Raw genomic sequence first — 11,597 nt, 5'->3', positions numbered from 1 at the left:
AGGTGTTCAAAATCCAAATGAGTTCTTTTGAAGTCATCAAAATAAATAGATCTGATTGAACCTGGAGGTTTTTTGGGTTGTTCTTCTTGGAGGGTAGAAGACAGCAATGAGTATTTGGGAAAACAGTTTTTGCTTTGTGAAAAATTCCAGGATTAACATTTCTTCTTGATTTGGGCAGGGAAGCCAAGCTGTAGAAAAGAGACTGTTCACCACCACGAGTGGCCCAGTGCCTGCCATTTCAAAGGAAGGCGATGGCTTTCCAAACCAACAGTTATCTGAATGCTGCTTTCTACGCAGAGTTTAGGTTGAGGTAAACAGGGTTTATTTTGTAGCATTTACACAGCGTTTTACAATGTTTCTGGTAAGAATCAGGCAATAAATATAGTAAGAGATGTCTTCTTGAGGCATATGTACATGTGAGGTCAGAATAACAAGATTGATTGCAGCGGCCCCTTCGGAACAGCAGCCAGTGGAGAACAGCTTGTGTGCAGACCCTTACTCACCTCTCAGGCTGAAAGAATATTGGTTTCCAATTCCCAGTCTGTTCTTACTCATTCTTTCAGCTCCTTCCCTTTCTGTCGGCATTGTATTCGATGTACCTTCTTCTTGTCGCTGCACGCTAATGTCCTACCGATACCGCCGAAATTTCTTGGGGATGATTGGTGGTGGCTGAAGAGTCAGAGGATCAAGGATTTTCTCTGGCTGGAACATATTTTCCGCATGTGAATATCCTAACTCTGCCAAGATATTTCTGCACTAGATAAACATAGCCATGCCCACTGTGGAATAGCCATATTGATTAATAAATACCCAGAGCCCAACATCTCTTCTGCATCTAAAGCATCAGCTGCTGATTCACCTTTCTCTCCTCTGAGCCCAGATAGGGTTGGACGCTGTGTAGGGTGTGCTGGATGTGCTGGCCAACAAAAAAACGATTGACTCGGACAACTAGAACCTAGATAAGATTCTAATTTGAAGGGCCTAATTAGAACTAACTCCTGTTTACATGGGTATAACTTCCAGGGAACCAACTCGTAAGCTGGTAGCACTCTCATGAGTGTTTTGGGAGGCATTGTGACACGGTGTGTCTGTCTGTCGTCAGGAAATAGAGTTCGGTGGCTTGCCCCCTCCCCTCAGTAGTTCTGCTTATTTCAGTATGTAATTCCCACTGAAATCAGTGCAAGTTGAGTGTTTGGGTATCAGGCTTTCACTCCTAGAGTAGGTAGCTGTTTTGCCTAAAAGGACCCAAATTCAACCCCTGTTGACAGTATTTTCTTTTTGTTTTCTTTTTTTTTTTTTTTAAATACCCACTGATATTTTACTGGCCAGATGGATTAATCTTACCAAGAGAAAGGCTTGAAGAAGGTTTGAAGACTCCCTACTTGGGTGAAAAGGAGAAGCTGGGAGCATGATACATTTTAGATGGGTCTATAGCTGGGAAAATCCCAGGCTTGAAAAGAGAGATTGCTGCAGTAAAGTTCTCTGAAAAATACCTTCTGTAGGTAGAAGAGGCATTTTTCGTAATCCTCTGCCGTGGAACAGGTGATAAGGATTGGTTCTGTCAGGCTTCCTGCAAGACATCAGCAGGGAACAGGTTGGGGATGGAAAAGTGTGCAGGGCTTGCCATGACACATTTGCCTATAGCAAGGAAAGTCCCAGGGACTGGCTCTTGCGGGAAGACGACTTCACCAGGTAACCCGTCCCCGAGGGAGCCCGAGCACTGGTGTTGCGCAGTTTCTCATCAGACTCCCAGAATGGTTGAGGCTGGAAGGTCCAGCCCTCCAGAGCTGGTTGCCCAAGGCCATGTCCAGGTGGCTTTTGACCATCCCCAAGGCTGGAGACCCCCCCAGCCTCTTTGAGCAACCTGTCCCTGTGCTCAGTCACCCACCCAGTAAAAAAGTGGTTCCCTGCATTCAGACAGAACCTCCTGTGTTTGAGAGCTCTCATCTTTCTTTTCCAGTTACGTACCTGCAATTTCAAACTGGAACCTCCCCAGCATAGCGGATTTCTCCTTTGCCTGGATTCCAGTTAGGGGGAGTTTTCCCTTCAAAGCAGAGAGAAAAAAAAAAAGGGATGCTTTTCCTGCAGCTCCTCACTTCTCTCCGTGCTATTCAGACATTTTCATCACCCAATGCTGCTCACTAGCTCCAGCTCCTTTTAATTCTTCGGTTATTTGACCATTTATTTCCGATATTTCCTCTGTTACCTTGTATGTGATTGCAGTTCTGTCCTTATCCACGGAGAGGAAAAGCAGATCTTCTGGAAACAGGATCAGTAGCCTTTCCTCAGAGTCCTGTGGAAAAGAGGCATCTTAGAGACAGCAGAAACATTCAGTAACTTCCACTGAAGTTCAATGACTATGACAAGACACCAAAACTCAGAACTGGCTGCAGCGTCCAGCTGTTGCTGTGCCAGCCATGGACACTGTTCCTTGTATTTCTTGTTCAGGGTGGTTATTCATTGTTTAGAAAGCTGATAGGATATCACAAAGGGGTTTTGTTTGTTTGTTTTTTTTTTTTTAAGAATGTCAGGCACACATCTGCAAGGAAATGTTTAGAAAACCTTGATCTTGCTGTGTGATTAGAAAGGGGCGGGCTATCCCTCCTGGCTCTACTCCCTTGGAAGTTGAGGGCACCAAGTGTTGGAAGTGTTTGGACACGCTGTCAGAAGCAGCTTTCAGAAATACAGCCGCATTTCCTTTTGTCTCTTTAATACAGTGGGACTTGGACATCATTAGCTTTTTTTTTTTTCCTCTTTAAGCATCACTTCCATGTGAACCTAAACTTTCACTGGTCGCATTCTTCTTAAAGCCCCCCGAAGGTCAGAGCGGTACACAGTGTACGTTACCCCCAGGCAGCCACTAGCCACTTGCACCATGGTCAAATACTGTATCCTTCCCAGATGCTGGATAGGTTTTCCTTCCCACTTCAGGATGGCGTTACACATCAGATGTCTCGTCAGCTCCATCTTCTTCCACTGTTCATCACACGGCACCTTTTTTTTTTTTAAAAAAAAACAGAGCAAATTCAGGTAAAACTACAAGTATGATGTTCTTCAGGGTTGTAACAGAAAGGTATTTAGGATTTGCTATAGGTTTGCTACCTGCTGGAACAAATCCCTGTGTACTGTGAGTTCACAAGCAGCAGCCAAGACAACCAAACAAAAGTCTAATTTCCCTTCTCCCTCTCAGAAGAGGACACTGGTTTGATTTGAATTTGAATTTCGTCTTACATCAAAGCACTTTGGGCTTGGCAAAAAAGCAAAATATCCCCCCTTTATTGAGGGATATTTTCCTTTTCCCTCAAAGTAGTGCTGTGCAGCTAACAGGGGAGTGGGGTCTGATGGGGGCTCACGCTGTGCGTGGCTACGCCGAGTCCTGGATGGGTTTCTGCAATCCTTAGAGCAGGGCCACCTGGGCTAACTACTGCAAAATTAGCTTGTGTCCATTTGCTACCAACCGTTACATGAATTGTAGGGAGCACCAGAAACCCGCAGCTCTTGAGGGTGGGTGGTGTGGGTCACCCTTTCTCCCCCCAGACGGAGGACAAGCATGCTGTTGGACACAACTGAGCTACAGTGTTGTCCAAGGGTCTGTGTCATCAAAGACAGCAGGGCGGATGTTTCAAAAAGGGGAAACCTTAGCAAAAGTGTTAATAAATAACACTAGGGAGGGGGAAAAGACAAGCTGGCTTTCCAGTTGACTCTTACCCTTCAGAAACCTGAGTGTAGGACGGTGTGGGCAGCGCTTTGGGAGGACTCCTGGCATTGCTGTGTGTGGGTTCCCCAGGGCAGAGCTGGGGGGGTGTTTTCAGTGGCAGTGTAATCCTGCCATCTTGTGACCCTTGGGGATGCTGCAGTGTGTCGCTTGTGCGACAGTCAGCATGTATCGAAGAGCAAGTCTTTATTTTGAGGATTTTTTTTATTTTTTTTTTTAAACCAGTGTAGTAGTTACATCCCAGGAACAAAAACGATCAATAATTTTTCTAAAATCTCTTATGAGCGTAGAGTAGCAGTTGCAAATTTGTGTGTAGCAAGTTTACTTGCCATAGCCTAGAACATCTTCCTCAAGTAACACCGTTCCTTTCCAGCCCGCATGCTAAAAATCCCTGAAAACCTCCCTGTCCACTTTCAAAGCTGCCACTGGTCCCTCTTTTAATCCCATTCTCTTTACAGCTCTTCTGCACCGACTTACCAGAAAAGCGATATTATTGTTGGGGCTGACTGGGCAGTGAGCGTTTGCCATCTGGATTTGGTGCTGGAGGTGTCGGACCCACATGTCGAAGTCGGCTGAATTCTGGCAGTGGATGAGCCTGGATTCTATCATGGAGCCTGTGCAAAGAAACAGAGAGCCCCTGGGTCTGAGGAAGGACGGCTGGGATCTGCTCTGAGCCTAGAGGGTGAGTCCTGTGTGCTGCTCCTCCACTCCGTCGTTCGTTAGCTCTACAGCCACATTCCACTTGTGCCTTGATAGCTCATGATGGAACTAGCTCGTGTCTGTCTTGCATTATTCTTGATGGCAGATACTGGGTTGGCACCTGGACAGTTAGGGAGCTTCCTTGTTCTACATACAGACACCAGCGTTTGCCTCCTGTTTTGTTTAAGTAGAAAATTAGGATAAAGGGGAACCTATCATTATATTGCCTTGCACATGAGGAATTCTAGTTCACTCTAAGGCATTCTAGGTTCAAGACTGTGCAGCAGTTGTGTCCACCTGTAAAAATTAAGATTCTGAATTCCTTCCATCTAGTGATGTCTCATCCCTCTGCACAATCACAGCATATGCTGCATGTGAGAGTCCAGTCCGGAAAGGCACGGCGTGTTCTGCAGAGTGGCGGAATGTTGGAGGCATGTCCCTTCTTCAGGACTCCTCCCCGTGGCTGCATTTCCCTCTCATCTTCTGGCCACGCAGGCCAGTCCTTGAAGGCTAGAGCATGGGCATCACTGCTTTGTGACTACACAGGCCCCTCAGGAACTGCGGAACAGGCTTACCCGAAATTTCAAATGTGTGGCCGATTGCACTCGCAATCACTCTCAGACGCATCCCAGCAAGAGGAAGGAGACCCTGGTATGGCAGGGAATTATGTTAGAAAGTGGTTGGCAACACCTTCTCTGTCCCACTGCAAGTCCCTCTCTGATGTACAACGGAATGCTTTTTGCAAGCCAGGCTAAAGAGTTTCCCATCCTTTGAACCTCTGACTTTAAGGAAGTCTGTGCGGTATGGCGTTCAGCTCATTGTGTGAAGACACAAGAAATCAGGGGCTTAGTCCTGTTTCCCTACCTGTAAAATTACTTGTCCTCCTTCACAAAGTGCTCTGAGGCGTAGGGGTGAGCTCCCCCAATAGACCGAGGCTGGTCTTGAAAAGCGCTTTGTATGAACTAGATGGAATTTCATCTGCCTTGCAGCTTCCCCCTCCTTAATTCCCGCCCCGTGCCCCAAACCATGCTACAAGACCGCACTGACATTCAGGACAAAGAAGCCCTGGTTTGCATTTTAGATCCCATATTTCATAAACTGATGACGTTTCTTCTGTGTCCTCTTCCACCACCAATCTTAACTCATGCAGGGACTTAGATTTTTATCAACTCCAACGTTACATGGATCAAGGACCACCTTCCTGTAGTGACGACATTTCCTACTTTGGCTCCTTTTCCCCCTCACATTTAGGGTGCAGGTTCCCCGAGGAGCCATCGGACACCGCTGTGCCGACAGCAGCTCCTCTGAGTGTGTCTGCCCCCGGTACACCACGTCTGCCCCTACTACACCTTTCTAACTCACTCTCCTGTAATCTCCTGTTCTTATGACCTTCTTCCGATACCTCCTGGTTGATGGCTTGTTCACTTAGCTCACTCGTACAGAGTTGCAGTCCCTCTCGATAAGAGGCCAGCTAATGTTATCGATCCTAGAAGCAGGCATATACAGAGAAATTGGCCCTTACTCTTCAATCCCTGGAGCAGACTCGCTGCCCTGTTCAAAGCGAGATGAAAAATGGAGCTGCTGTGCTAGGAAACGTGCCAAAGCTCCACTGAACCCTGTCAAGTGTCTCTGCCTTGGCTGGTGGGACCTGCTCCATCCCGAGCCTTCCCCCTGGCAGGGCACCCAGGGTGGGTACTCTTATTGCCGTGTACAGGCGAGAGCTATGAGCAGAGAGGTGTTTAGGAAATCTTGAATACGAGCACGGATACATCAGACACAGCAAGATTCTTGTGCTTTACCTCATAAACAAATGCCTTCTTTGTACGATCCACTGAGAGAATCAGCAAGTGAAAGGAGGACAGCACAACGTAGCATTCACACATCTCCTGTGGAAATACTTTTTTTTTTTTTTTTTTTTTTTATATTTTCTCAAAGCTCTTCACCTTCCCTTCCTCTGTGGTGATGTAGTACTTTGTGCATCTTTATGTGCAGACGGTGCTGATCATGCTTAGTGACTAGGAGCTGTGTCTGACTGCCGGAGTGTCCTGCACTGGGTCAGTCTGACTGCACCTTTATGTCAGTACTTCATAATTTCATATCATCTCTCTTTAAACGGTGTCTGTGCGCTCTCTGAGCACTGTTAAGCCAGCCCATGGCATTCCTGTGAGACAGGGAGGTTTTGCTCCTGTGTCTACAGCCAGATAAACAGTGATGTGCAGAGAGACGTGAATCCGTGACCAAATTAGAATAGCTCTCAGTTCTTTCTTCTGACTCCATCAAAACCACGGTAATGGCAATCACACTGCTTTAGTTTTATCAGTCATCTCCAGTACCTGTGGACTTTTACACGTACAAATTCACAACCGTAATAACCAGTCCTTATCTCTTAGGGGAGAAGCATACAAGAGACTTCTGACAAAAAGGACATTTCGTTTCTCCAGGGAACGAATGCAAAGATTCATGCTGCTCAAATCCCTTCAGCTTTTACTGAAAGTTAAACATATAAGCATTAACTCTTGAAAACAAAGGTCAGGACAAATTGTAGCTTTAGGCAAGCCCTGAGGTTTGACAGTCATTCAGACAGGATGTATGAAATCCAAACGTACCCCCACCTTACCCCCTGCATATTACCCAGTGGTTGTAGTAAAAGGAAGATTACCTCCATGCCATAAGTTCTCAGAAAAACCAGGGAGGACCAAATAATTTCCCCAAGAGAGTGGATGTTCATCCCTTCCCAACCACTGACAGGCTGTGTGATCAACAAGTTTGCTAGTTCCTCCCGCGTTCTTCCCCACAGTGCTTGTGTCTGAAACAAATAAACATTAGTATGCATTTCTTGTAATCTTAGCAGGAATGTCTTGTAAGGTGAGACAATTAGAGGTGGAAAAATGGAAACGGGAGCCAAGCAATAGTGATTTGTAACACTGGCTGAAAAGAGAGAAGGGGTAGTTTTGCAGCCCTGACAGTGGGAGGTTCAGATGTTGACCTTATTATGTGAATTTGCATAAATCGCTTCCCCTCTCTCTGAGCATCTTCTCTCGACAATGGTGATAAAACATGGTCCCAGGAAAAAAAATCCAAAACTGACTCGTGATGACAAACTTTCTTGCATGTGAATTTGTAGCACAAAAGCTGAAATCCTATACCTGGGCCTCAAAACAGGGAGAACTGTTGGTTACTTGCTTTCAAAACAAAGGGTATGTCGTAGCCTCTGGCACTTCACTGTAACGGGAGACAGCATCAGGATAACGCCTTGGTGGGTGAGATAAACAGGCCTATGATTTCTTCCTTGATTCTGCATACAAATCTTTGCTTGCATGACCCTGCTCATACTCACATCTTCTGTTTCTGCTAGTATTGCAGGGTCCTCAGCGTGGAGGGATGCCTCACTCTGGCCTTCTGGGTTGGACCATGTTCTGAAATGGAAGAGAATATGGGAAGGCATAGGAAAGCACGTATATGTGTTGCATTCTAAAAAAAAAAAAAAAACCAAAAACAAAAAACAGGAGAGAGAGAGAGGTTAATGCTCAGCGAGCAGACAAATTTATGAATTCCTGGCATAAATTTGATGTGGTTTAGAATACTCTATTTTTTGACAGGAATATTGAGTGGTAACAGCTCAGTGAAGTCTAGGGAAAAAAATATGCAGCAGGTGCAAAATCAGAAAGCAGGCTTGTCAAGGAATAGCACACCTGAACTTTTGGGGAACATGCCACTAAATGTGCCCTTACATTAAGCAGGTTGTAAATTCAGCAGAGCACTTAGACTCCTAATTTTCCACTGACGTTACACAGAAAAGGGTGTAGGGAGGATGAAGGCACTCTCGGCATGTCTGCTGTAACAGAAAAGGAAGGAGTAACACTCTTAGAGTATGATGAAATAATGGAAAGAAAGGTGAAATGTAGCTCAACGCTCGGCCTAAAGTAAAGAATACTGAGGTGGTGTGGTGGTAACAGTTCACGTATGTGAACTAGAAGGAGGAAGGGAACAATTTTTCCTTTTTGTCTGTGGTGCATAAGAGAGAGACAACAGCCTTACCTGCACTAAAGGTCAGCTATTAGGAAAAAAAACCCAACAGCTTGCTTGCAACACTGCAGAACCTTCATCACTTGGAGGTTTTCAAGGACAGGTTAGACAAGCGTCTGTCAAGCAAGATTTAGGAAGAGCTGAGGCTGCTCCAGAGGTGGAAGCATGACTAAAGGCACCTGAGCTTCTTTTCAGGCCTCTGATCTGCCTCTGACCTGTGACAGTCGGATTGGAAGCATCCATTTCTGACAAAACACGGGCAGTGCTTGCCAGAGCCCCAGGAGCTGTGGTTGCCCGTCCAAACCCGGGTTACATCCACGGCAGGACGGCGTGCTGCCACCTGCAGCTCCTCAGACACTGACCCGCTGTCTAAAAGACTGAGACACCTGAGGGGACATATTGAGGAGAAGTAAGCAGGCTCTAGGTAGAAGTTTAGATGATTCTGGTACAGAATGCTGTAATTAATTCTAAATTCTGGCTAGAAAGCGGGAGGAAGAGAAAGCTTTTCCTTTAAGAGAGTGATATTTGGAAAGCGAATACAGCCATTGGGTTTCAGTTTGAGTGGAGCCGATAAGCTTTCTTCACGTGCCCCGAAATGGTTACCTACCCCATCCTGCCTGTCTCCAGCAGCTCCACCTCATCCTGGCCGGCTCCTGCAGACACAGCCTGCCTGGCCCTCAGGCTGCAGCATCCCATGCTTGGCTGGCAGCTCCTCTCTCCGCAGATCCTTGCTTCCAACCGATGCTGCAGCCGCAGGACCACACGAACGTGCCTCAACTCCAGTCCATCAGCGCAAGCACAGGAGGGGAAGGAAACACGCATGTACCCTTCAACTTTCTACTCATTTAAATCCCTCTTGGGTTAGAAGCAGCAGCGTCTTGAGATGTAAAAGCATTTCCTGTTGGTTTTAAACCTCTCTCCCTTCCTCCCCATCTCCTTCATCCCCCCCCCAGCGTCACTGTTTCCTGCGAAGACGGTGGCCTGATGTGGTACGTGTGCGCTGCTGCTGGGCCCTCACCTCAGCCAAATCAAAAAATGAGAGTCTTAATATAATGAGTGTGCAAGGCACAGACGGTGTAATGAGGGAGGGGGCTGGATGTACAAATCTCCTACAGACGATGGGACCAACTGGGGGGTTTCCACTGTTAAGCCGTAGGTTCAGTCTTTGCAGTTTCTTTCCTTTCCTTTTTGTACGAGGGGTTTGTATGTACGAAGTTCAGCCTGTTTCTGGTTTGCGCCCGTCAGATCACCATTGTTTTTAAAAGGGACGGGGGTTCATGTGGTAACAGTTGTCTGGTTTTCTGTAGCTTTCCCATAATTTCTGGCGGGCGGGTTGAAGTGTTACTTTCTGCAGAAGAGCTCAGTACTTACAGAAATAGTCACTGGATTTCCAGCTGAGGTTGACACCCGTTTATAGAAGGTGAAAATGAGCTGAACATGCACAGCACTTACAAGTTTACCTTTTATTTTACGTTTTCTGAGCTTGTGAAAACCCTCTTGCTCTATAATGGTTCTGAGAGTTTTCCCGTGACGGTCAAAGACCTGCACGTGTGGTGTAGTTAGGACAGTTTGTTTAACAATTCTTTCTGAGCAAGGAAACCTTTTTTTTCTAGAGCGACCGGGCTTCTTGGGGGACTTCTGCAGCACTTTGGCAGGGCTCTGACTGAAGTGGCTGCTATTGCCTGTGTGTGGCCGCAGATACCAGCCTGCACACAGGCCACTCCTGAGCTTCGAGGGTTGTTTCTGGTCAAGGTCTGCAGCATCCTCATGATAGAGAAGCACAAAACGGTGGAGTGTCTCCAGAGGCAAAACACTCTGGCCTTTGAGGGGCTTGCTGGAAACCTCGAGAACCAAATCTGGAAGAGAAGAGGCATTTATGAGATGGTCCAAATGCTCTGACGCTAAAATACACCCAAGCTGCCATGTGCATGCACAGAGCAGCTGTGTGCATAGGAAGGATGCGGGGTCGGGAGGGGAAGTGGTTTCGAACCTGTGATCTGTGGACTATCACTATTAAAAGAATTTTTTTTAAAAAAAAATATCCACCACACTTTTATTGCATTCACTTCAGCCAGCTTCAGCTCCACTGGAAATGTTGTAGGAAATTGTTAGGAAAAATATATAGAGCTGCTTACAGGGCGATCCAGGATATGTATATACCCCCAAATAAACATCCATATGCACAGGAAGGTAACTATGAAAGTAAATGTGAGCAGGCTATTGCTAATACCCTTCACGCAGACAGACTCTCACTTTACTTCTTCCCCTTACACACACAACGATATCACAGAAAATCGGGGCTGAAAGATTGTTTTCAGGCAGGAGCAGTTCGAGTTAATGTATATCGGACTGCAGTAAGGATTTTTTTCAGTCTTTGCGTAGTTCACGTAACGGTTGCCCGTTGTGTTTGTGGAGGACAGTGGGGTCCGCTGGCATTTAAGCGCTTCCAATGGGTTGTAAGGCACTTTCAGAACAACAGGTGTGAGAAAAACGTGTGGGTGCAGGGACGTGTATTAAGATTTATCCCTTTGTACATAAATATATAAGAAAGTATTATTAAAAATAATTATAACTAAAAAAAAAAAATAAATGTAGACGCATTTCTTTCTAATGGGTGCACGACTAAAAAGACCATAGCTTTTCTAGGTCTGCATGGGTTCGAATTTTCAGTGCCTTCTAAATTGCTTAGTTAACTCAGCGGTGAGGTATCTTTATTCAAACTTTATTCCAAGTTTGGTTTGGACCTACGACTGACAGAAACAGGAGTCTCTCCTCCGACCAGCAGTGGAGGGATATGATGGCCGTGACTTGTTTGCTCACCAAGACCCTCGCAGACTGCAGCTGGGATGACGTCTCTCGGGGCTTTGCAGTTGGTGTGCAGTGCTGGGTTTGCATTCATCTCCGGAAGCCAGACCTGGGAAAGATGAATGTCGGCCAGGAAACTCGGCTGGGTCTCCTTAGAGTCAGAGCAGAGCCCTGTTGCTGCCTTAGTGAACACCTCGAGAGGTAGGAGTACTACTAAACCCCAACAAAATCCCACAACACAGACTGCAGGCAGGGCAGAATTTTCATAAGGACTGGATGAATTAAACAAAATCCCTTTTCACATACATTTACGTACTTGAGACGAGGTGTCTCGGGCTGACGTGCTTTAGAT

General features: G+C 46.2%; 1 protein-coding gene across 1 annotated transcript in view; it reads right to left on the bottom strand.

Annotated features, from left to right (window-relative positions):
• Positions 1-426: 426 nt before the first annotated feature.
• The window catches only part of TTLL10 (tubulin tyrosine ligase like 10), a 39,462-nt gene continuing 28,291 nt past the window's right edge, over positions 427-11,597 (bottom strand). The window contains 10 exon segments of the mRNA XM_026862944.1: positions 427-702; positions 1,494-1,570; positions 1,969-2,044; positions 2,207-2,293; positions 2,848-2,994; positions 4,193-4,329; positions 4,990-5,062; positions 7,752-7,830; positions 10,041-10,296; positions 11,261-11,354. Coding sequence (XP_026718745.1) covers positions 628-702; positions 1,494-1,570; positions 1,969-2,044; positions 2,207-2,293; positions 2,848-2,994; positions 4,193-4,329; positions 4,990-5,062; positions 7,752-7,830; positions 10,041-10,296; positions 11,261-11,354 — 1,101 coding nt within the window. The 3' untranslated portion in view covers positions 427-627.

Source organism: Athene cunicularia (genome assembly GCF_003259725.1).
Source record: "Athene cunicularia isolate RWA chromosome 21 unlocalized genomic scaffold, athCun1 chr21_part1, whole genome shotgun sequence".
In the NCBI taxonomy this organism is placed as follows: Eukaryota; Metazoa; Chordata; class Aves; order Strigiformes; family Strigidae; genus Athene; species Athene cunicularia.
This window is presented reverse-complemented; position numbering and strand designations above follow the sequence as displayed.